Raw genomic sequence first — 27,324 nt, 5'->3', positions numbered from 1 at the left:
TCCTTGTCTTTTTCCAAATCTACCAAGAGCATGTTGCTGTAATAGTAATATCACACAGGTTATCAAACATACTCAACATTTTATGACAATTTTTTCTGGGTGATCTTCATTTTCTAGTTATTTTATTGATTCATTCGTAATGTCCATTTGTGGCAAAGACAATGCAATGTGTTCAGTGAGTCATTTGGGTTCTCTTCCTAACACATAGGATGACTGCATTTCCCCATCTCCCTTGATACTGCCTGGGAATTGTTTGGCTTTGCACTGGCCGATGGAAATGGGGAGAAGTGATGTATGCCTGCCAGGCCTGGCCATAAAACCCCTGCAGGATCTACCACTCTAGCTCATCTCCTTCCATAGCAACTTTGGAGACTTAAAGCTGGCACTGTCACAAAGTGGAGAAGTATGGATCCCTGGGAAGCTGGAGCCTGCCACACAGGAATGTGATGAAGCCATGTGAGATGTTGCAATTGTTATAGCAGTTCATCTATCCTAATATAGCATTACTATTATCAGTGGGGAACAGAAATACAAACCTTTAACAGTGGGCCATGATCTACTGAATGAAGCCCTCAGCATGGCATGCATGAAATGCATGACCCGATCCCATGCACTTCACATTCTAAAAATCTCACTGACCCTCTGAAATGCTCCCCAAACTCCTGGACCTGTTTTCCCCGTTATAGTGTTGATCACAAGTGTATTGTGAATAGTTGGTTATTCATCAGTCCCTTTCACTAGTGCGTGAGTGTCCAATGAGGCAGCAGCTGTCTTCTTCACAGACGTATCTTCAAAGCTTAATACTTCATGTGCCAGGCAAATAAAGGACGCTCAGAATGAATAAACGTGCTCCTAAATGTTCATAGCCTCCTAAAATACCATGAAATTTTAGAGCCTGAAAGGTAGGGAAAAGCAATTTTCATTTTATCAGGACATACTCTCTTCTAAAATAAATTCTCAATCCCTGAAAATCTGACTGGCTAGCCTAAAGCTCTTACATTATTGAAGTGAAACCAAGGGCCAGGAACCAAGTAACATCCTTTTGGATTAGAAATGGTTTCTAGGCCAAATCCTTTATGGGTTTTTGAGGCTTTAAAAATTCTGACTTCCTAAAATCAGAAATAATTTTTTTCATCTTGGAAATTTACAACAAAATTATCCTTAGGTATTTTAAATGGTGGTAGATTCTGAATTTCACATAGGAAGAAACCTCAGAGATTTAAATATCACCGTAACTCAAAATGTTGTGAGGAGACATTCTCAGAAAAACACTGTATTTTATGCTACCTGGAAACTTTAGGTTTAGTAACAGCCCTTCCATTAAATACAAAAGCATTATTTTAAAATGTATTAAACAGAATCTTTCAAGGTTGAGTCTTAGATGTTACTTTAATAGTATTCATGAAGTATATAGTTATTTAAAAAGCGTATTTAAAAAAAAAAAAATCAATGATTTTACTCACTGTATATAGAGAACTAGATTTTTAAAAAATAGTTTCTTCTTTTACATGGAGTATATCTTAAGATACGAAGAACCAAATTACTCTTTGGTTTTATTACATGGGAAAAACAACATACACGCCTTTAGTCAAACAACTTTGTGATATTTATGTTCCATTGCACAGATATGGGTTATACAAATTAGTAACACAGTTATTTCTTAAGTTCCAAACAATTTCTAAAATATTATTACAGCAGTTGCCTAGGATATTAAAACAACGAGGTGGAAATTATACTCTAAATAGTTAAATATGACACTGAAAATACTGCGTGTTTTAATTAGAGAAAAATTAAATTGTGTGCTTAAACGCTCTAACAACTAAGTAGCAGGGCAACCAACAACTAGAAATAAGTCACGATGGTCCATTTTTATGAATGAATTTATATGATTATTCTTTAGATAACCACTCCTCTTGAAAATGCATAATTAAAACATAAAATTTCTGTATCTAAGATCTATGGTGAAGTGTACTATTATTTATGACTTTATGTAACTATTAATTCAAAGATAAAAGACACCACACTTGGAAAGAAGAGAAGATTTTTAGAAGGAAATGGTTTTAATTGAATTAATGAGATGAAAAGATAGTGAAGCCCTGTTTGCTACTTACATGAAAGAAGATTTTAAAAAATAATCACTGCACAAAATACAAAGGGTATGGTTATGCTGTGATATTAAATTTTTCTCCATGTTTTTCTTGACTGTTCAAGGACAAATTAAGGTTTCCACAGCAAATTTGTTTTCAAAATGCCGAATAGTAGCACAATTGCTGACTTCACGTTTCTGAATACCTGTTCGGGAGGGAAAAGTTGTTAAATTTTTGGTTCTTTAGTAATGAATATTCACATTAACCTTCATAGTTATTATTTAGACATATGAAAATATTTTACTGTATATTACATTAACCTCTATAATTTGATTTTTTTAACATTAAAGAATGTAATTTTCCTCTCTTTTCTGAACTAAGTGTCTTGACAGATCTTAGTAACAACAATGCCATTTGTCTAACTTAGAAATACATCTTCACTGTAGTGGTGATTTGTTGAAACTTCACACTAAAAAGACAGAATTTCATTATATACATAAATCTGACATTTTTAAAAATTATGAACCATTAAGATAATTTAAAAATGTAAGAAATCAAGCAGCAGGTTTCAGGTGAGTCATCAGCCTGAGGTAAGAGAACTGTATTATTAAAAGCGCTAACAAAAGCCAGGAAAGCACTTTTACTGTGGGCTGAAGTTCCAAAGAAATCACACCACAGTGTATTTGAATGTCACTTCTTACTTTCCCACAGCTCTGCCATGTGCTTTAACTTTATTTTTATAATGATCTTGAAAAGAAATGCGGAGATACTGTCATCCTTATTTTTCAGGTGAGGAAACAAAGGTTTAGTGATTTGACAAAGCTATGTTAGTTGGGTCAATACTCTTAATTCTTCAGCCAAATTCCTTTATAATTAACCTGACTGACGATCTTCAACAAGATCCAAAAGACAAACAATTTGCTTAGAATCCAGATCCCTGGGCATTCACCTGAAGAACTCCTCTAGAGACCCACTGGGTAAGAAGGACCCGTGCAGAGTGGCTGTACCAAAGAGGTAGGATACAAAGCTGGACTGGATAACTACATGGAAGGTAACCTATCAGCACCTCAAGGCAATGAGATTTCACATTAACCTATTCTCTCTATCTGAGAAGAGTGGATTTAGAGTTAAGATGATGCTTCAGAAATCTCCAAATATTTATAGTGATAGAACAGAGTTTTAACATATTAAATCTAGTTTAACACAATGTAGTGAAACAAAAAACTTTCCTGCCAGCACTTTAAAAAGTATTACCTTTAATGGTTTCTCTGCGTTGCAGTTTATAAGTTTCTTTGTTATGGCACAGTCGATAAATAAAGAAACCCAAGTGGTCAACGTTTTCAATGCGATCAGTGATAACCATGTGCTCATGAATCAGGTATGACTGAGGCAAATAGGTTCCAGCCTACATTTGGGAAAGAATATATTACATGACTATCTCAAGGCCTACATTGAACAGACAAAGAAAATAAACAAAACTCTTAGAGTTTATAGTTGGAACAGAGGCTGCAAACTACTTGCCCACCATCTGTTTTTATAAAGTTTTACTGAAAAACATTCATGCCCATTTGTTTACATATTGTTTATGGCATCAGGATTAAGTAGCTGTAACACAGATTTTATTTCTTGAAAGCCTCCTATTTATTCTCTGGACCTTTAGGAAAACTTAAATATAACTCCTAAAATTATATTTAATTTCAAAATTAAAAGAAAAAAAAAAACTCCTCAAAAAACCAAAACCATGAGTCCTAGTTCCTCTCAGCTATATTTCTAGCAAAATGGACTCCCACAGGGGTAGCTTCTCAACAAGAAATTCCAAGATGCTATAGCAGCACCAATAAGAAATAGTTTAAAATTTTATACCTTTATGTTAATAAGCAACTCCAGCAGGTTTCTGGGTGGCATAACAATGGAAGTGTTCAGAGGAATCACATAGCACTTATCCAGGGTAAGATCTAAATAGGCTGTGAGTTTCTGGGAAGAAAAAGATACATTTTTGTTAGATTAATATTTATAATTCAGGCAACAACTAGACTTTTAAGAATAACTTGTACCATTAGAATGAGTTGGCTTTAGAATGTATAAAGCACTTGTACTTCAACAAGTCAAGACTTTGCTGGGATAGGAATGGAAGTAGTAATGGGAGAAGAAAAATAATTGCTACTAAGAAATAAAATTCTTTAAAAAAATTTTTATTTATCTATTTGTTGATTTTACAAAGAGAGGAAAGGAGAGAGAGAAACATTGTCCTTCTACTTATTTATGCGTTCATTGGTTGATTCTTGTATGTGCCCTGACCAGAGATTGAACCCGCACCTTTGACGTACCAGCTGACACTCCAACCAACTGAGCTACCAGGCCAGGCTGGATGTAAAATTCTTATCAGGGGTTTGTTTCTGTAATAACTGATAATAAGCCATTAAAATTAACTGCAAATAACCTATGATCTGAATAAGAGATTTCGTTAGTTCCCTCAGGTATAAACGCTAATGCCCTCCAAGGCATCCATCCATTATATGTAAAATGATCATCTGCCTATCTAGAATAGTATTAGTTAATACCATCCTTAGAGAACTGAGTAACAGTTAATTAAATGATTGTCTGTGCTCTTGTGGTTCAGGTGAGAAACCCTGATTGAGAAAGACTGTCATGAGGATGGTTTTGAGGATTAAAATGAGTTAACTAAAACCATATAAACACTTAGATTTTAAGAGATCAGTGTTAGTTTTTATTATTTTCTATTTGCTTTGGATAAGAATTATCACCTTAAAGTAATTTTTCAAACTGGCTTATAAATATGCATTATATGTATTTTATCACGGATAAAATGCAACGCCAACTTCAGTAATATGTCCGAATGTTCAAAATGGCAAACATACACTGATTTAACATCTACAGGTAATATGAGAACTGCTGAATCTCTGAATTCTGGTTTGAAAGAAGAAAATATTCTTGGGACAAAAAATATTAGGGGAATTTAAATGTCAACTAAATATTAAATTATACTCTAATGTGCATTTTCTTAGATGTGATAATTATATGGTTATGCAGACAAAGTCCTCATTGTTAAGAAATAACAGCTTTAAGTATCTGAGGGTCAAGTGTCAAATGTGAAAAAAAGATGAAGAAAATATGACAAAATTTTGTAACCAGGTGGAGAACTTGGGAAATTAACTGTATTTTCACTTCTACTTTTCTGCAGTGATTAACAATTTTCAATAGCTAGGGAGGAAATGTAGAATGAGAACTTAGAAATAATTATTAAGCCCATCAAATGCTGACACTTTATTTTATAGGACAGAAGAAACCCAAGTTCATTTTTTAAGTAAAAAGTAAACTCTAAATAGAATAAATTAGCAAATACTGAAATTAAAACTACAAAAAGCATAAATTAAAGAACTTGCACTCTTTTGACAGTTTAGGACACTGGCTCACCTTGTTAAAGTCATGAACAATGTTGGCAGGATCACTATCTGCAAACTCTGGGACAGGCACACTGATGAATTCAACTTCTTCTTCCTCAAAGATCTTAATATTTTCCTCAATTGTCTGGTAGCGAGCAGCTGGGGCATCTGCAGAAGGCTCATTTAAGATGACATCATCTTTGATGTACTTTAATCCACAGTAGTACACGTCATCTGGCTATAGAGGATTTAAACACTATTTCAGTAATTCAGTGAGAGACAGGTTTTTAAATGTAAGCATTACTTAAGCTGCCACCTAAATAGTAGTTTGCTTGCAAACTCTCAGTTTTAGATGACAAGTCAGACAGTTTAATTATAGAGATAACACATTCTTTAAGATCAAGTTTTGAAGTATTGTAAAAAGCAGCTTCAGAAGGAGAAAAGCAGCTGGTTTTCCCTTTACTTTTTGTGGTCCACAAAAATAGAATGTAAAGCAATTATCCCTCTGGTGACAAGTAAATCTGAAGAAATACACAAGCCTATTTCTAGTTGTAGGCATTATTTTTATAAAAGAATATATTCGGAAATTAATGTTTCTTCTGAACGAACATACTTTTAAAACTTTTAATAGGATTCACCAATTCAATAATTTTTCTCTTATTAGCCAATAGAGGAATAATATTTCTAAAATTCCCAGAGTCTGGATTTTCCTTAAAATATATCACAATTAAGTGGAAAATATCATTACAGCAAATCATTATAAAGATTATAAAAAGCACATATAAGTAATAAAGACTAGGAGTATGTAACAAAACATTATGACAAGTATCTTTGGACAGTAAAACTGCAAATGAGTTTTCCTTTACTAAATATATTTCTTATAAAATTGTATTAAACAAAGATGAGTAGTATTTCAGTAATGTCCAGTAACATGCCATTCTCTCAAAAAATATAGAAAATGAGCATGAAATTTATACATCCTCTGGCAGACTAGTTCAAAATTAGTTACTTAAATATTAAAATATTTGAGATAGTCATAATTATAATCAGAAGAAAAATCTGTCTTAATCCACTAGGATTACCACTAAACACTTAAGTTTTACATAAGTTCCATCTTAAGTTACTGCTGAAGTCATACAAGTCTCTAGAGAAACTAATTACTGAGAAAGGGGCAGAGAGAAGTACTCCAGTGTATTTCTCTGTCTAAAATGCTGCCTGTCTAAAAGGCTGGGCAAACAGGTTCAGGAGACTTTTAAACACAGCTTTCAAATAGGACCACCACTCTGGCTAAAGGCCACAGACTGAAGTGCAGGCTTAGAGCAAGTTAGGACCAATCTTCTAACACGTGAAGGCAAGGCAAAAAAGTTCTTAGTATTTTTCCACTTACTTGAAGTGCAAAATATTTGTACAGGTATGCTCCTCCTAGAATGACACCCGCAAGCATGAATGCTAGTCCAAAGCACATGCACCAACACCAGGCTCTTCTCTGGCCAACCGGTACTACTTCATCTGGATCCTAAAATATGAAAACAGACTGATGGTCAATATCACATCTCCGGTCAGAATCATAGGAAGGTGAGGACTGAAAGAAACCTTAAGGATTATTGTTTTATATACAAAGATAAAGACACCGAGGAGTCAGGTCTCAATCAAGATCAAAGTGGTGGTGCCAAGACTCATCATAATGCCTCTGGAGCTAAGAATCCAGTCCCTTGGGAGAGTTCTGCCTCCTAACTCTCAACACCCCACCTGCTATCCATATCTTTATATGGATAATTTTTATTTTCTGTGCACAGCATTTGGTGATTAATACATCTTCTAACATTTAAAAATTCAGAAAAGGTTACAACACAACTTTGTCATGCAATATTACAGTGCTGAGCCTTGTATATTATGACTTCAGAGTATAACATTATTGCAATAGAAAAAGTGTCTAGGAAGTCTTCAAATAAGATCTTTCTAGGAAAGATTCAATAAAAAACCCTTACAAAGTCCAAAGACATAAAACTATCATACAATTGCTAGAATTTTTATTTTGACTCACTCAAGGAAATAATTTAACATTAGAACATCATCTGGGGTCAAGTCTTGAGATACTCCCTTTGCCCTCCTAACCCAGTTCCTCTTCTGTCACTTCAGAGGAAGAGCTAATTTCTTATTTGTACCAGTTTCAAATGCAAACAGTAGACAAAGGAGATTAACTGCTGGCATTACATTATTAGAGGTTCAAGAAATAATAGTGAATAACATTGCAATAATGGGTACTGAAAATAATTGGGGAGAACACTTTGCAAAGTATATGACCGTCTAACCACTAAGCTGTGAGTGTTAAAGGTTACTGTAGTAGGCATACTTGTCAATGTACTGCATACATAATACAACAAGTGCACTACAAGAGAGTAGTATGTAATGAAACTAAGACTAGAAAAATTTATTAAGACATGTAAGATATTCTACCTGTGAATAAAAAGTTACAAGAATTCCATGAAGTCATAAGGTAGTATGACAACTGAATTGATAAAGTACAGTGTTTGCTTGAGTCCTTACCTGATCTGACATAAATATCTAGGGAGATAAGAATTAGTCCCTAGCATAACTGATTTTAAGATGGAGGCAGAGTGGAGGGGTGGAAATAGTTATTTCTAAACATTTGGTACCAGCTGCTGAGACAGTCAAATGTGCGTACAACACTCACTGTTTGGTAGGCTCTTTTCTAGCAGCACAAAAGTGAATAGCCAAAGACGATAGGCAGACATTTGCAAAAGAATATGCAGCCCTAATTATCAAATTAATGACAAGTCCCCAGGTCTTTTGATGTATCATTTTTAACTGGGCAGCAAACAATAATTTCAAGAATGTCTATGTTCTAGGCATTGGTTATATAGTCTCTGTCAAGAAGAGATCATAAAAAATCAGTCTGGAAAGTAAATATGCAAAGAGAACATACGTACGACATGGGTTCTAATAGGAGAAACCAGAGAGCACAGAAGAAGGAATGATATTGTTTGGGGAAGACTTCCCAGGGTAGAAAATACTGGAATGGAATGCTAAAGGACAAATATATTCATTACCCACACAGATGACAGAGTTAAAGGGAAAAAAATGAATGAAACCATCAACCTAAAATGTATTTATTTCTCCAAGGGCCACATGTATGGCTGGAGTGCCCAATATGGTGGGAAGGGGTACAAGAGATAAGAATGGAGAGGTAACTGGGGCAGGTCAAAAAGCGACTTTGGCCCTGGCTGGTATGGCACAGTTGGATGGAGCATCGTCCCATACACAAAAAGTTTTCGGGTTTGATTCCCGGTCAGGGCACATACTATGTTGCAGGTTCAATCTCCAGTCAGGGCAGATATGGAAGGCAAATGATCAATGTTTCTCTCCCTCATTGATGTTTCTTTCTTTCTCTTCCCCGCCCCTTCCTCTCTCTAAAATCAGTAAAAGAAAATTTCTTAAAAAACAACTTTGTATGCCATGCTCCGGAGTTTGAATTCTCATGTTCATTCAAAAATGACTTTTTAGGTCTCTGCTCTCCACCATGTGAGGATACAAGACAGCCATCTACAAACCAGGAAGCAGGCTCTCACCAGAACTCAGTCTGCCTACACCTTGATCTGGGACTTCCCAGCTTCTAGACTGTGAGAAATAAATGTTTTTGTTTAAGCTAAAAAAACAAAGCAAAGCAAAACAAACAAAAATTTAAGACTATGATAATAAACAAAAAAATTTAAATTTCTCAAAGACTTAATTTATAAATACTTTACTTATCGACAGGCCATTTGTTCAGCACCTCAACAATGCATGGCTATACTGGCAGCTCGCAGCCAAACTTGGCATTTAGTTGGTTCTCAACGAATATTTGATGAGTGAAAGAAATTTAGTTTTTTTTAAAGCTTGGTTATTTTTTTAATGACCCATAAGTTACATCGGCAGCCTGCATGAGAATGATATTGGGGGGTGGCAACATAAGAATTCATGACATACAGTGGCTATTTAGCAAAGAACAGCAGCCCTAATTAAGTACTTAGCCCAGATCAACATTTATTAAGGGCCTGCTATTTGCAATGTACAGTGCTAGATCCTCTGGGAAATTCAAGTGTGATTAAAACATGGCTCACATCTTGATTAAGACATGGCTCACATCCTAAGCAATTTATAGCCAAAATTAACATTAGGCATGACAAATAAATGACATGCCGTATTACAATCTGAGTCATGGAGAGGAATTAAAGTATATTCAAGATAGAAAAGTTTTAAGTTAAGCAATTTATTAAGTGTATTTAAAATGATTAAATTTTAACACCTGAAAGAGTAAGCTTTAAGAAAGAAGCCACATATAAAATTATAGAAGAAAAACCCCACAACCATCTCAAAATATGTAGAAAATGCATTTTGTCAAACCAGAACTCCCATTCATAATAAAGTCTCTTTGTAAACAAGGAAGAGGTGAATTCTTTAATATAAATAAAGCTAATCATCAAAAACGTGTATCAAGCCCCATACTTAATGGTGAAACTTCAAAATTATACCATACCCTTTTTCAAGTAAAAAATATGAGGGATGCCCACTAAAACTGATTCGTTTCCTTTCAACATTGTACTAGAGATCCTACCTGGTACACAAATGACAAGAACACAGATATAAAAATTAGAAAAAAGAACACAAAATTGCTGGGTGTAAATGATATAACTGTAGAAAATCCAAAAAGTCTAATTATTCAAACTAATTAATAGTTCAGCAAGACTGACTAAGATTGGCCCATACTAGAAACAACACAAATATCCACTAACTAATGAATGGATAAATTGTGGTTTATTCATAATGAATCAAAACCATGCAAGTGAAAAAAGTCCAATGCAGAAGACTACTCACTGCATGACTCCATTTTTATGAAATTCCAGAAAAAGTAAAACTATAGTGACAAAATGCAACTTAGTGGTTGCAATGGCCAAGGGCTGATGAAGGGAAGACTGAAGAGGCAGGAGGAAACCTTTTAGCCTGATGGAAATGTTTCATATCTTGATTGTAGTGGTGAATATATATGACTTTATATAATTACCACAAATTCAATTAAATTGTACACATAATATGGATCAATTTTATTCCATGTAAATTATATTTCAATATGGGGAATGAGGGAAAAATCAACTGAAATCCTACACATTGGGCAATAAACGTCTAACACCACCAAGTGCTGGAGAAAGAAAGTATGGAACAATGAGGATTGGGACCTTTTATACAGTTGACAAAAGCGCAATTGCTTTGGAGAATAATTTGGTAGCATTTAATAAAATTAAAGATATATACCCTATAAGCCAGCAATTCCATTCCTTGGACTATAACCCTAGACTTTTGTACATGTACATAAAGACATAAGTCCAAGAATGATTACTGTAGAACTGTCAATAAGAAAAAAACTGGAAATAACCTAAAAGTCCATCAAGTGAAGAAAGTATTATAGGTTCATATAATAATAGTTAAAATACAATCAACAAGCACTATTGATTTTGAGATAAATCTCAGAAACATAATACTAAATCACAAACAAAACAAAAACACACACAAACAAGACAAATTGCATAATATATACAGTACATGATATCTAAGACTTTAAAACTATAAAATGGTATTACAGATTCTGTTTTTGTATGCTTAGATTACTTCATAATTAAAGAATACCAACAAAAATCAACAAGAAAAAGGAAAATTACTCATGAACAAGAGTTTCTTCACTAGGGTATATAACATTACCTGGCCTAATTTAAAACAAGTTACAGAAACATGTCCTCCCTACGTACTGCGAAACTGGTACACCTTAAATTATGCTGATGAGGTATAAGATCTCCCACAGGTGCTGTACAATTACCATTTCATTAATCTTTCTAAAACCTCAAGCTTTTACCCCAGTTTATAAATGAAGACACTGAAGCACAAGCTGGCCTATAATCACTCCTCAACAGCAGGTATAGAAAGATACGACTTTCAAAAGCAGTCTCATTCTCGCACTGTACTAATTTCTAGTTCAAATAAATCTTACCATATAATAAAATAAAACTGCTTAATTATATCTTAAGCAAAATGAAGGACAAACTCTGTTCTGGTACTTCAATTAGTTAAGAATTAGGTCACCTCAATCAGTTCCCTAAGAAGCTTCAGAAATGTGCTTCAATTATAAACTTAACGCAGACAAAATGCAAGGGTTTTCATAAAATTTTTATTCTGATCCCATACTAACAAAGCAGTTTACATCCCAGGCACTTGTATTTGAGCCTTCTTCTTAGGATGAAGACATTTTTTCAAAGCTCTCAGATATACTATTTTGCATTATTATAGCAAATGCAACAATGCTTTAAGAAACAGAATACTGCCTGGCCCGGCGTGGCTCAGCGGTTGAGCGTCGACCTAGGATCCAGGCTATCGAGGTTCGATTCCCGGTCACGGCACATGCCCGGGTTGTGGGCTCGATCAATGACTCTCTCCACTGATGTTTCTATCTCTCTCTCTCCCTCTCCTTTCCTCTCTCTGAAATCAATAAAGATATATTTAAAAAACCCAAAAAACAGAATACTAATGAGAAATATATCTGTTAGGGTTAAAAATTATGTTACATTAAAAGGAAGGAAGGGAGGAGGGGTCATAAGAACACTTCCGGTATAAAAATGAGACAGAAATAGAGGAAAGAACCAATACAATTTATTCAACTCAGACTACCATGAGCTACTGAAACTTCAGAAGTAGATTTAGTTATTTAGAAACATACATTTTAAAACATATTTGGTAATATCGATAAATATGGGGATGCACCGGCCAACTGTCCATGGATGTGTTGTTTGGCCTGTATACTGTTTTCCAAAATACAGAATTAGTTGCCAACATTTTAAAAAATTAGGTGATTCTAATTTTTAAAAACAGACTTCTGACTAATGGTCTAGATTTTTCAACTCCTTTCTCATGATTTTTGTCCCCAGTTGAAAACAACACATACCAAGTTCTTTTCTAGATCACATGGTTTTGAACCTTATCTTCATTTTCAGCTCTGACTAGGTATGCTCCCTTCTGAGAACCTAATTTTATAAACCACCAGTCTAAACCAGTTCCTCATATAAAGGATTCTGAGATCCGGGTTTTAGAGACTGGATTAATATGGTTGATAAAGGCATCTTAATCTTTCAAATGACAGAAGCAGCATTCTTTTACAAAGAACAAACCCAAACAGTTGGCATCAGCAAACAAAAAATGGTGGCAGAGAGGAGTAGGGAGTGGGTAAGCCCAAAGAAAACCTTGGTCCAAGGGCTACAGGAATCACAGAGTTGTTCCAAACAACTCCCAGTTTCCAGAAAAGATAAAACAATGAGAATGACAGAGGCTATTTAGGTTATAATACCATCTATATGACGTTCTAGAAAAGGTAAACTATAGGAACAGAAAACAGGAACAGGGTGAGAGACAGGAATGACTACAAAGTGGTATGAAGGAATTTTTGGGGGGAGGGGATGAGAAAAATATTCTGTATGAGACTTTTTCAAAGCTCTCACATTTTTCAACTTGGACAGAAGATACAACTTTGGTCAAAATTATCGGAACTGTATACCTAAAAAAGCCAAATATTTCAGTATTCAATACTCCAGTAAACTCAAATTACTTTCCTTTCTCAATTTATGAGCAGGAAGGACAAGTCACCCCCCTGCCCCAAGGCCCAATTAAATGATACTAAAGAAGCTAAAAAAAAGGTACAAACCTGTAAGAAAAAGAACAGAAAAATAAGACTGTCAGCCAACAAGAAATGTCAAAATTTTAGAGGACAGGAAACAGTTGGACAAGTGGTATTTTAACTTCTCCATCTCAATTACTCATCATAAATTTGGATTATCTCATAGGGTTGTTTTAGGGATTAAATGAGAAAATATAGATGAAGCATTTAAATCATTTTGGTACATAGTAAATAGGAAGTGCTTAATGATAGCTATCATTATTTCCTTCACCAGGGGATTTAGCTGTGAAAGGTAAGCTGAAACAAGAATATGCTAAGGTTGAAGCCAATAAAAAGCAAGCTACAACAGAAAACTGAAAAGCCACTTGCAAAAAGACATATTACTGGACAGCAAAATTAAGTCACCATTTCAGTAAGAATTTTTAAATAAACAAACAAAAAGCCTGGTGATCATCTAAAAACCTACTTTAAAAATTTCCAAAAGCTTTCCTACCTATAGTCTTAGAGCCACAAAAGTTATGTCAGAGATTGCTCCAACTTATTAAAAAGCTATAAACACAGAAAACATTTGTTTGCAGTTTCTTATACATTTAAATCAGTATTTAAATTTTGCTTTCTCATTTGACTTTTCAAACAAGATTGCTACAGTCTCATCTATGGGGACCAAGTCCATATGGGAAATGTTGTGTCTGAGATACCAAAAGGAGGCAGTTTTTCAAGTGATTGTCATTACAAGGACAGTAAGTGTTATTACATTATTCTGTACTTGGAATAGCGGGAGGTTTAGAAAGTGAGAAATTAATCTAAAATTACAATGTCTACAAAACAGATTTCTCATAAACGTCCTTTACTGTTAACAAATCTTACAATATACAAGCAGCAAAAGGAAATTAAAATTTAAAGCCATCGTGTAACAATCTAACTATTGTGAGAAATCTATAACATCTGAACCAGATATTGACATTCTAAATAACCAGCACCAGTCTAGGTTAAAAAGTAGGTCAGAAATAAAAAGTTAAAAAACCAGGCTGCAAATGCGTTTAGTGCTAGATAATAACGTAATCACTTTTGTATCATTAGGGACAGGGCAGAATATTAATATGTGAGTAGATACCTTAAAAATCTTCTATTTTTTCTACATATAAAATTCATATTGGTGAGACTGAAAGGCATGGGTAGTCAAAAGAAAAGCCTAGACCAGCACTTACAGGCAGGTTTATAAAAACAGTATTACATACGTTACTTATTGTGAATTACAGCCTTTACCAGGAATAGCTAAATTGGTCAAGATAGATTTCTTCTGCCACTGACTGAATCATGAGTTCATATTGTTCCTAATAAGAATAGCAATTGTGTTACTGAAAATTTTAAGTATGATAGGAATAATAATTTTTGTAATTCGTTATAACATTAAGTGTGAAGTTAGAGGGGGAAAAAAGCAAACCAGTTCTAGACTCATTTTTGTATAAATTTTGGATCTTAATGTTACTCAACAAGAGTGTTACACATTCATCTTCAAATATGAATAATTCCATTTAAAATACAACATTTTTGATAAGAAAATTCCTAGTATATTTTTCTAAAATCATAAAATAGTTTAAATGTGGAAAGTTGTATCTTCGGTCCAAGTAGAAAAATGTGGAAGTTAACACAAAATGACTAGAAAAATAATTCCAGTTCTTGAGATCAGGGATATTTGTCTCTATAGAATGAACACGTAAAAAGTGCTTTGAGCCCTAGCCAGTGTGGTTCAATGGTTAGAGCACCCACCCAGTGGGTTCGATTACTGGTCAAGGGCACATACCTGGGTCCCAGGTTGGATCCCTGACCCCTGATTGATGTCTCTCTCTCACATTAATGTTTCTCTTTCTCTCCCCCACTCCTCCCTCCATTCCACTCTCTAAAAATCAATAGAAAAAAATATCCCTGGGTGACGATTAACAAAAGAAATAAAAGTGCTTCCAACCTTATGCCATGCACCAAGTGCACGTACAATAAATACTCAGTAGTCATTTGATCGTGTCCCCTTACTCCACCACTCTCCTAGCTCTTGGATCCCGGGGTGTTGTTTTCTTGTGAAAGCAGATACAGACATTTAAGTAGGTTGTGATTAATTTGGTTTACATAATTGGTTTAGTCTATCTCAGCTACGCTAGGTGATTCTCTAATGTTGGGGCACTTAGTAATTTAAAAATTCCTGGTTTAGTGTCTGGCCATGCAGTAGGTGCCTCTGAATATATGATCAGTTTTGTTCTCAGAAATAAAAGATTCCGTGTGGAAAGACCATGAAATGTCATTTAGTCCAACACATCATTTTACAGATAAATATAATGAAAGCCAGGAAAGTTAAGTAAAATTATCTGTGTACTATCACAGAACTAATAAGACCTAAGTATCATCCAACTCCATGTGCATCTTGGGGAAGGGAAAGCATGAAACTATTAGGTCAACTACCTGTCTAAGTAATAGCTCAGGCAAATTAACTCTGGTAAAAGGTAAAGTGACACGATGTAACAATTGGATAATACTCAGATCCAACAAAAACATAGCTTGAGTTTCCACAGAATTCTGCCATCATAATTGGTTTACTTCAATTGAACCACACACGTAATAAGTGGTGTGTGTTAGACTTTTATCTATTGTTCATCAAATTACAAAGCATAGTAATTAAAAGTATTAAAATCATATGCACAGAAGCAAAAACAATAATGAAAAATAATTCAGGAACACCAGCATATAAGCATTTCAAAGTAAATGAAAAAAGTAAGACAATAATTACAAAATGAAACCTCAGTAAAGAGTAATAAAGCCACAAAGCAAAACCATGAAGTTGGTAGTGAGTTGTATAAAATTACTCATAAAGGAGACAGTTTTGGAACTTTGAAGAGGGAGACCAGAAGATGCCTTATTATCTTTCTCTAGGCCACCCTGTCTGACATTACACTAGTGCTAATAATGCAGATGGTTTCCATTATTATCTATTATTATCATTAAGTCCATTTTTAATGTTTAAGGAATATTCTAATAAATCTTTAAAAGGCTATCAAGATAGCAAAGTTGAAAGTCCCATTGATTTCCAGTTAAACGTTTATCGTCACTTCCTCTTGAAAGCTAGACAGAGTAACAGTAAAAAGGATAGACAAACGAACCTTAAGACAGAGAATGAAAATGAATGACAGCAAACTATGTCCATAAAAACTTGAACGCTGAAAGCACAAGGAAAAAATCTCAAGCTTCTAGAGGAAAAAAAATAAAACAAAACTGGCAATGTACAAAGAACCAGGAATCAGAATGGCATCAGACCAAGAGATAACAGAGCATTATCATCAAAATGCTGGGGGGAAAACTACTGCTCACTTAGAATTTTATACCCAGATAAATTAATTGTGAGGATATTCTTAGACATGCAAGGTTTAAAAAATATTGATCTCAGCCCAGCCGGCCTGGCTCAGTGGTTGAGCATTGACCCACGAACCAGGAGATCATGGTTCCATCCCGGTCAGGACGGGGCAAGGCTGCGGGCTCAGTCCCCAGTGGGGGGCGTGCAGGAGGCAGCCGATCAAGGACTCTTTCTCATCATTGATGTTTCATTGACATTTCTCTCTCTCCCTCCCTCCCTCCCTCTCTCTGAAATCAATAAAAACATATTTAAAATAAAAATATATGTTGACCTCGGACACTTTTTCTCTGATTCATAAAACTGCAGATCCAACATGGGATGGAGGCAAAAGTAATTCAATTCCAAGATGGTAATTACCCTCAGGACATCTGCGTAGCAACATGGCTGGAGTGCAACCAGTCTGGATGGTGAGACTGAAGAATAACAAGTGGAATATCACCAGGAAAACAGAAAACGTGATAAGCTATCTGGTAAGTTTGTACATACAGAAAAGCAATTATACTGCTGTCAGAGAGTCTGAAGATGAATTAGCAATAAATACACAGAAAAAGAAGCAATCCTCCTCTCAGTCTAAGGAGCAATTATCAAATAATAAAAAGGTTTTGTATGAGAAAGGTAGTATAAAGTCATTCTATACTACTCAGATGTAAATAATGTTTATGTCAATTACAATAAAAGCAAAGAATATCAGTTTTACCGGAAATTACAACTATACCAGGAGAATAGATTATGTGTAATATGTAAAAATAAATAGAAAAAGCTAAATATTCACTTCATTTAGGAGGCCAATAGATAATACATAAAATTGCAAAAAACAAAAAAATAGAAATAACCAGAAACCATGAAACAGCAGTATAAGCAAGTGCTTAGAGAAGTTCACCAAATGTGGTCCAGGGACACCCTTTCAGGGGATCCAACAGTTAGAAGTATCCTTACAATGAAACGAAGACAGTTATCTTCATTATTCTCAGACTAGTGTACAGTGGAGTTTTCTAAAAGCTAAATGTGAGATACTACAACAGGCGGCTGCAGAAGCTGATATGAGAATCCAACTGCATTCTGTTAAACTATTTAGTCAACAGTGCTGCAAAAACGTAAAACAATTTTACTCTTTACTGAATGCTAAAGCAGCGATTTTCAACCTTTTTCATCTCATGGAACACATAAACTAATTACTAAAATTCTGCGCACACCAAAAATGTATTATATTTTTTGCCGATCTGACACACACACACGATATAATTTTGATTCATTCACACCAGATGGCTATTGTTGTGTTGGCTGTCATTTTTTTATTTGACAATCTAAGGAAAAAGGGGTCAGTGCACCTGACTATATACTGTATGTTTTTAAAATTCTCATGGCACACTGGTTGAAAATCGTTGTGCTAAAGGGTTTTTCTGTTGTAGGAATGCATCCTCTCCTGTTGGTGGGGGCCTATGTGGAAATGGCAACAATACTGTTATATAATTGACATGAAGGAGAGTAATACAAAACAAGAATGAAGGGAATAAAGTGAGACTCTAATAGATGGGGATAGTGCAGAAGCACTAACATTTGATGAATTTCTATACACTGTTGTTTCACAACACTATATAAGGTTGGTACTACCACTGTATTTTACAAATGAGGAAAGTGGGGCTTGGGAGGGTTTCTGACTTGCCAAATTAACATCCAAGTTACAGAATTATCATTTGCCAAGAGGATCTATTTGCCAGGAGGATCTAACACTATCTGAAAGTGACTTTAAGTTTGAGGCATTCATCTATAAAAGCAAAAAATTAATAACTGCTCTGCTTAATTTTTGTCTTGAAGTCGGCTACTTTTAAAAATCTTTAAAGCCAAATCAAAGTAAAAAGGAAAACTGAATAGATACTACATTTGTCTCACATCATGAAACTGTTTCATGAATGCCAAAGCCTGTAAGAGATGTAGTTGTAATAATTGTAACAGTAGTAATAACAGTAATAGCAGCTAACATAGTCTTACTCTGTTACAGGCATTGTGATCAATTTTTTACAGATGATCATATTCCCTATTTTGCTGATGGAGAAACTGAGACAGAGTTGAAGTAACTTACCCAAAGTATCACACACAGTAAGTGGTAGAGGCAGGATTTAAACTGTGAATTATATAATCTTAAATTCTTAGTAACTAGACAGAATTTTCCTGAACTGTACCCCTCTACTGCTTGAGGGGACTGGGGCAAAAAGGAAAAATATTCTTTTGATTCCCTCCTTCCCCAACCATTTACAAATGTAAAAATCATTCTTAGCTCAAGGGCCATATAAAAACAAGCAGCAGCAGGCGATATTTGGGCCCATGGGCGATAATTTATCAGCACTGTAAAACAGGCTTTCAGTGTCTTTGCCTAAAATGCTTGCATGAATTAGTTAATATTTAACAATCAGATTTCAAATAAAAACCCTGATTCTAGTGTACCTTTAAAAATTAGAGGGTTGAGCAACACTGAGTCTGTCTTTTTAAACAAAACTGAAGAATGTTCTAACTTGTTTAATATGCAAAAAGCCAAGCTTCACTAATTCATCTACTTGGGCCCACGAGGCATTGAGTTTGCCCTCTCTGCTTAATATGACTAACATTAAGCTAGCTAAAACCAATGGGCCTGGGAAATTTTCTTCCTAGCATTAAAATGAAAGCAAGAAAAAAATGAATTTTTTTTCCACAAAATCTGATGGAGTAATATATACAACAGAATGGAAATAGTAGAAAGGTTGGCTAACAAAATAAATTTTAAGAAATGCAGATCTTAGATAGATCGACTAGCTCTTAAAATCATTTTTCCCAGCACAAAGATGGGTCTTCTTTTGGATGTTATCTTTTTGGCTCTTATATTAAATAATTTTAAACATTATAATCATATTTAAAGAAAAATAAATTCAAGATTTAATCTTTATTTTTAACTCATTCTGCAAAACATACACTTAAATTTTTTAAACTAATTTTGGCATTAAAAGTTAAACATTCAAATATACAAAAATCCATCAAAACTATGCCAAAAAAGGCTTATGCAAATATTCAAAATCTCCCAAGTATTAAATATACGACACCATACTTAGTGTCAATTTTGCAAATTTCCAAGATATTTAACTTCAAAATGTTAGCATTTATAAATTGTGCACATTTTATTCCATTAATTTTTCTTCTGACATATTTACATTAGCTGTAAGTCATAAAATTACTGCTGGAGATTATCAGCATTAAAATATAAAACAATAAATGAAAAATTAGAATATCCCTCTATCATAAAAAACGAGTAATTTCCTCATTTCTGTAACTGAAGATTGAAATTCTTCTGCTTAAGAATATTCTTGATTTCCCCCCAAATGGTAGAATTACAGAAATACTTCCTCAAAGTTCTTTTTACATCTAATCAATTTTTTTAAATGTTTTTAGTTGATTTTCTAGAGAGGAAGGGAGAGGAATAAAGAGATAGAAACATCAATGAGACAGAAACATCGATTGGCTGCCTCCTGCACACCTCCTATTGGGGATCAAGTGGGAAACCAGGGCATGTGCCCTGACGGGGAATGGAACAGGTAACCTCTTGGTTCATGGGTTGATGCTCAACCACTGAGTGAGCCACAGGGGTCGGGCAACCTCTTATCAATTTAAGAGCATAAAAAAACTTTAATTGTTTAAAATAAGTTTATTCATTCAATTATTGGTAACTCTTAGAAGGTACAATTTTATTGTAGATTTCCTTAAAGCTATTAAAAAATACATATCACAAATACTGATTAAAGGGGAGAATCATCATTACATAATCTTTAAATGATTTTCTTAGGATCATATCTATAATTTAATTTCCAATTTTCAGCAGTCTATCCTGTAAATAATTCTCATTAAGCTTTGTGCAAAGAACGTAAGAGAGCCAAGAAAATAACTCTTTACACATAATATAAGCTTTTTGAAATTATAGCTCCAGTGTTACTATTTTCTACATCATATCGACAAAAACCTCATTCAGAAATTCAAAATTGTCAAATCCTTTATTTAACAGATAGCCGTTGTGGCCTGAAGAATTTCTTTGAAGACAAAGTCCTTACCTTCTTCAATCTGAGCACTAATAAATAGTTGTCAAGTTTACCAAAAAGTTTAAGAGAATGAATTCATCAATGTATTTGAAGAGAAACATTGTTTCTGGATCTTCCTTTACTGTTAACAATGATAGACAAAGTAGTACAAGAAGCTTTAGTTATGTGAATTCAGAAAGTATTTCCTTTTAAAAAAATAAATGCCTTTCTAATAGACACTTCAGATGTTTAAGTTATGACATGCTAGAACTAAGAAAAATATAAATGTCCCACAATTGCTCCTTAAAACATTTTCAATGTACAATGAAAGCAAGTCAAACTTCAGCAATACATAATGAAAGCCTCTTAAGTTAAATTCTAAATCAACTGCCCCGCCGAGCGTGGCTCAGCGGTTGAGCGTGGACCTGGGATCCAGGCCATCAGGGTTCAATTCCTGGTCAGGGCACATGCCCAGTTGTGGGCTTGATCAATGACTTTCTCATTGATGTTTCTGTCTCTCTCTCTCCCTCTCCTTTCCTCTCTCTGAAATCAATAAAGATATATTTTTTTAAAAATTAAAAAAAAAAAATTCTAAATCAACTTAAAAAGATTTCTAACTATGTGTCCCTAGAGATATTTCTGATTAAAAATACTTCTCACTTAAACCTCTCTTACATGGCAGAAATGAATTCCACAACGTCTTAAAGGGTTATGATTTTGCAAAGGATAATATACCTGCTTGTCTAGTCGGGAGAAAATGTGTTTAAGATGACATTGGGAATATCCCAAGCAGGTGACTTGTCCTCCAATTGTACAGTATGCAACCTGGTCCACTCTCTGCAACTGCAGCCAACAGTAGCAGAGTTGGGTGGAGCACGAGTACACAGGATGTCCTGCCAAGTCCCTTGGTATGCACGGGGCAATTAATTTATCTTCCAATACTAAACCTTCACTTCAGATATCAATACCCTCAATGGAGAACCAAGATGTAATGACTGCAAAGTTTTTACTGACTGATGCTTACAAACACTAGGTAATGATATGTACTTGTTAAAAAGAACTAAACTCCCAATTCCCTCTCTAAAGATCAACACATTTCAGTAACTATCATCGTATACTTTATGTCCTTTGTTCCTCTGCCTCAACCCCCGCCCCTCAACGCGGAAAAATAAAAATAAAAAAATCAGAAAAACAAAGACCACCCCCAAAAAACTAAATTACCAAACCCCAAACCCTCCAGCTGAGTTTAATGCAAACAGAAAATGTCTGGAAGTGTGAAAAACTAGGGCCCAAATAGCCATTTTGTGATGGGTAACTCAGACCTTACTGGGTTAGTAGTTCTTCACTTTTTCTCAAGCTTCCATCCTGCCCCATCTTCTCCCCTACATAAACACAGCACTTTACTTTTAAGAACATCTCACTTTTAAGAAAGTCTACAACTCCAGGGTAGAAAAGAGGCAACATGATTTATCAGCAAGACACTGTCTGGGAATACCTCTGAAGCAAACTTGAGATTTTTTGAGGTTGGTTATTGGGAAAGGTGTTTCATAATTCGGCGTTACAAGAAAATGAGCTGTTGACAACTACTGTTCTACAGTGATGTAATCCAAACTGAATATTTGATTCGTTACATAATACTTCTATCCATCTCCTTTCTCTTTGGCCTACTGCTACTTAATATGAGGAAGGAATATAACATGCTAAACACAGGAAGGATGAAGGGGAACAGTGTGGTTAGGGTGAGGAGGTAGTTATTTTTCACAATGAAAACAACGTAATTCCTGCCAAATATAATTATAGAGTCCTAGCATCTTCAAAGAATTTTAAAACTGGAAGAATCCTTACAGACCAATTGGTCCTACCCTCTCATCTTATAGATAAGGAAAATGAAAAACTTAAGCCCAAGTTCAAACAGTTAAGTAATGACAAAACTGGGACTTCTGACTCAGTACATTAAGTATTTTCTTTTACATTCGCACATCTATAACAAACGATTTTGCAAAGCTCAAAGTTATAGACACGAACATAAATGAATTTCTGCCTGTAATATAAAACGTGCATTTAATTTCAAATTCACCCGTTACACAAAACATAGGAAGTACATTCTGCTGTTTTCGTATCTCTAAGAGTTTTGTGCTAATTGGGACTGGTGGAGGAAGGTGAAAATAGTTAAGGGGGAAATGTAGGAAAAGAACAAAAAGTAGCAAGCTGGTTGAGATAAAATAATCAATAGACATGGCTACTGAAATTAACAGCTACTGAAAAGACAAGATTAAAAAATGGGGCAACAAAACTGCTTCCAGGGGGTTCTCACCCTGAACTGAGAAAAGAGCTAAAGAAACAGCAAAAGATAAGAGCAGAGTAAAGTACTGGAATGCATACTACATTAAGACAGCTGACTGGAGTGAGAGAATGTGGTAGAATCTGCATTTTAAAACCAGAATCCCAGATGATACGAGAGGAAGTGACCCTTATAAGTACATTTTGAGAAACACTGTTTTTTAGGATACTGTGTTCTAGGAGGGTTAAAGGTATTACCGATTCTTGCTCAGGCGTCCTGACCCATAACTAGCTTTACTTGATTCTCTCAACCAACCAGGCAAGGAAATCACCTCAGAAGGGTGATTCTGTGCAGAATCCAGGCAGTCAAACTAGGCTGTTACAGTACAGTCACCCAGGGAGCCAGAGACGATTATGTAATCACTGCCCAAGCTCTAAGAGGAAGAGACAGTTCTCTCACAAATGTCTGTTATAAAGTAAGCCTTCCAATTATCATTAAGTGACTGGCTGATTATAAGGATTCTACTTTTAATGTAGAGCAGTATTTTGTCACTTGCTGAAGAAGCCTTTGAGCTTATAGCTAGAAAAAGAATTAGTCATTTTGTATCTGCCCACTCATCCATAACGGCTTTGTGGTCACAAAGGAAGACTCTGGCCCTCACAACTTAGTTCCAGTATTTTTCTTTGGATATGGGGATCTGAGAAGATAGAAAAGGAAAACAAAGCACAGAGCTATGAATGGTTACTTTTTTACAGCTGCTATGACCACAAAATTTGACTGTGGTGAAACAGTGAGAAATTCTGAAGATCTACAGGGTCACCCTTTCAGAAATGACAGTAAATGTCAAAAATTGGATTTACAGCTGCCCAACAAATTAATTCTGACTTATGTGGAGTTTCAAATCTCCTTCACTACAGCAGAACAGAGCAAAGCTGTCTGAAGTGACATCATCTGATGCTGCCCCCCCCCCCCTTTTAATAGGAGGGATCATACTTCTTTAGAAGATTTTAAAAGACATGCAATAGAATTAAAATCTATCTATCTATATATGTATTTGAGACTGTTGTGACTGGGCACTTGACTATCAATCTATTTCAGGTACACGGAATGTTACATAAATATAGAGCTAAGATAATAATTTGCTACTGGAATTACGGTATGTGCATTCCAAACATTTTCTTGTAAGACCAAGCCTGTTTGCAATGGATTCAGAAAAACAATACCAATATGCAAACTCTCAATCCTTGTACGAAATCAGTTCACTGTTCCTATTTCAAGGCAAGGCAGACATTTAAAATCAACCCCTGACCTTTGTGTTTTTAACCAGAACACTTCCAAAACCAAGTACAGGCTAAACATTTTTACATCCAATTCACATTAAATTCTCAAACATGTTTACAGTAATATTAGTGGCCTATTTTTCAGTAGTAATTTTCATTAGGCTATATAAAAATAGTGCTTATTACTCATATCTGCACACAAATAACTGAGTTTTTCAAAGTTAAAACTAAGTATATCCTATGGTAATTAGTCTTGAAAAGTGCTAACGAAAATTAGTACAATTATGGTTTCACTCCTGATTTTACTTAGGGTTAAAACGAGGGATTTTGTAAAATAAGGGAAATTTTCTAAGGGATGTAGGACAAGTTTCCCGCATTTAGTTTCACTTAGCCTAAGGGGTCCTATAAAGATGCAGATATAATTTAAAAGCCAATTGTCGGTTTTACACTAACATCCACATAGTAATTACTGATCTTTACCTGCAATATTTTAGTTATAAAATCAACAGCCAGAACCTACTCTGCGCACCTTCCCTTTGCTCCCCCCCCCCCCCCCCGTCTGCTCCTTGCTCCCCTCTCCAGACCCCACCTGACAATACCGAAGGGCCGTGGGAAAAGGAGGCAAAGAAGAAAATGCTTTTAAAATGACGAGGCTCACAGGAGCTGGACTTTGGTCCAAGTGGTGCTGAGCCTCGAAACGAAAGTAGGAAGCAACAGAGGTTTAGGCTGGTAATGATGTCAGCCATTTTAGGCACATTATTTATAGTGGGAGGAAGTGCCGAACTCTGTTGTTGTTTTCGAGGGTTTGCCCGTCGCCGCCGGTCTGCAGGTCGAACGAACCCGGCCCCGGCTCCGCGAACATCCCCCGACCGCACCCACGACCGTGCCCTGGGCACAGTTCTTCAATCCTTCCTCTCCGGGCCTCCCGAGACCCCAACCCGCGTCAGGCACCGCTCCCTGCACACGCACCGCTCCCTGCACACGCACTTTCTTACAAAGAAGCTGCGGCCGGACAAACAAGGGGAGCGGCCCTTGGAAAGGCGCGAGCTCGGCTCCCCGCGCGCCCCCGCCGAGCCCCGCGCAGCCCCACCTCCCGGCCTCGGACCTTGCAGTCGACCGCGACGGCGTCGGGGGGGATGATGAGCGCCTCCTCGCTGCTCTTGGGTTCGTCCTTCTTGGCCTCCTTCTGGGCCAGAGCCGAGTTGAACGTCACCTTCACCATGGCTTGGCCTGGGGTGCCCTCGGCGGGCGGCGGGCTGGAGGGGCGGGCGGCGGGCTCCTGGCTGCCGGGGCAGCCTCCTCGGCCGGGCCTCGGGTGCGGTTCACGGGCGGCTGAGCGGGACCGGGCGGCTCCGCGGCGGCTGAGGCAGCTACTGCGGCACCGCGCCCGCAGCCCTCCAGCTCCGGGGCGAGGGCGGGGACAACTCGCGCAGCCCCGGGGGCGGGGCCGGCGCGGGGGCCAGGACCGCGGCCCAGGCCTGGCCCGAGCCGGAGCCGGGCGGGCGGGAGGGGCGGAGCCAGAGGGGGCTCGGGTCCCGGTCGAGGGAGGGGGCGCTCGGGCGGGCCGGGAAGCGGGCGGACCCCAGGGGCCGATCGCGGCGCCGAGCCTGGCCCTGCCCTGGCCCCCGGGCCCCACGCGTGATCCGGCAGCAAGGGAGGGGCGCTCCTGGGTGCGGACCCGGATTTTCCAGTTCTGAATTCCCTTCGAACGTGTTTACTACACTCAGTTGTTGCAGTTTTGTAGCAAAATCAGGTGCACTTTCCTGGGTTCGCAGCGTACAAATTATTAACCTCTGGCTGCACCAGGCCGGCCCCTCCCCGGTTGCTGCGCCTACTGCGAGTCTAAAAGGCTGTGAAATTTGGGGGCGTCCGTACCTGCATTTTCTCACTTTATTATGGAACAGACTCAGTGGGGCGCAGAAATGTTTACTGGGCTCTATCTTTGTGATCTGAATTCTTTATCTTCCCTGGACCTCACCCAAGGGCGTTTACCTGACTCAGACTTGCCCGGTCTTCTCCCTCTCCCTCGGGAAGTTAATGCCTGCCCTGCCTAGTTCCAGAGCAATGCACGGAGGAAGCCATTTAGCAGATTTGTATTTCATACATCTCACATTCTGAAAACAAAATGTTCCACTCTTAGGCAGACTTGGGCAAAACCCACAGGCATACTGGCCTGATTTGTGATTCGAGACAAGGTACTCTATGATAATGAGTCTTTAGTAGTTTTCGGAGGAGCAGGGGGTGGGGTGGATTTAAGGATAAAACGAAATTATATTGGGGGGGGGATTTAAGGATAAAACAAAATTATATTTTGAAGATATTTTACTTACAACTAATTCAAGAGAGGATACTGGCCCGCACTGTTGGGTTAATGACTGTGTCAACAGATGGCCCTTCTCCCACCCCACTTTGTCCTAGTGTACTCAAATGTTTGAGCTGTGTCAGCTGTGCCCTGGGTTAACCGAGAAGATAGTAGGTTCAATCTGAGGTCCTTGGGCTTTGGTTCTGCTCAAGGAGGGGGCCAGGTCTCTTAGACTCCATAGGATCAGACCACCAATCCTAGAAACAACCCAAGATTTCAGAATCGGATCATCTTATCTCCATGAGTCATCCTGGATTTAGCTAGAAACCCAGGGGAGAACTTGCATCTGCTTAGGCATTCTGAATTTCCAGTGAAAATGATTTGTGTTCAATGGAGAATAGGAAGAGTTTTTAGTTATGGTGAATTCTGACCCTAGCTAGCCATATGACTTGCAGCAACTTATTTAAACTTCCCTGGGTGACACTTGTCCAGGAATCAATTCTGTGGGGTTAACTGTGAACTGGAATGGTTTCATAGATTTCCTGAGACACTACAACTGAAGACTGGGGAATGCTGGAAGCAAGATCTGAAGGATTATAAATGACTATACACGTATTCCTCCTGATTCTCCTTTTGTTATGATAAAATGCTGAAAAATCCTCAAGGCATTTTGATAGAATTAGGGAAGAAAATAAAATTCTGAACAACACAAATTAGGAAACGGAGGCAAAGGAGGAACAAAGCAGTTTGACAGAAAAAGAAATCACCACCACCCCCCTATTTCTATTCTAAAATATTCAGGAATAAAAGACCATTATT

General features: G+C 36.8%; 1 protein-coding gene across 1 annotated transcript; it reads right to left on the bottom strand.

Annotated features, from left to right (window-relative positions):
- Positions 1-1,536: 1,536 nt before the first annotated feature.
- Positions 1,537-25,635, bottom strand: ITM2B (integral membrane protein 2B). Its single transcript, XM_081124601.1, has 6 exons — positions 25,309-25,635; positions 6,879-7,007; positions 5,523-5,729; positions 3,951-4,061; positions 3,342-3,492; positions 1,537-2,292 (listed from the first exon to the last, which is right to left on the bottom strand). The coding sequence occupies exons 1-6, from the start codon at positions 25,423-25,425 to the stop codon at positions 2,207-2,209; spliced, it is 801 nt and encodes a 266-aa protein (XP_080980727.1). The 5' UTR covers positions 25,426-25,635; the 3' UTR covers positions 1,537-2,206.
- Between the last annotated feature and the right edge of the window lie 1,689 nt (positions 25,636-27,324).

This window comes from Miniopterus schreibersii (assembly GCF_964146895.1).
Source record: "Miniopterus schreibersii genome assembly, chromosome: 2".
In the NCBI taxonomy this organism is placed as follows: domain Eukaryota; kingdom Metazoa; phylum Chordata; class Mammalia; order Chiroptera; family Miniopteridae; genus Miniopterus; species Miniopterus schreibersii.
This window is presented reverse-complemented; position numbering and strand designations above follow the sequence as displayed.

What these genes read in the sequence shown, in the direction of transcription:
- ITM2B (XM_081124601.1), bottom strand. Translation starts at nt 25,425, where the DNA reads ATGGTGAAGGTGACGTTCAACTCGGCTCTGGCCCAGAAGGAGGCCAAG. An exon ending in CCGTCGCGGTCGACTGCAAG is followed by an intron (nt 7,008 to 25,308) that starts GTCCGAGGCCGG and finishes TTCATATTTTAG; the next exon opens with GATCCAGATGAAGTAGTACC. An exon ending in ACAAATATTTTGCACTTCAA is followed by an intron (nt 5,730 to 6,878) that starts GTAAGTGGAAAA and finishes AATCCTCTATAG; the next exon opens with CCAGATGACGTGTACTACTG.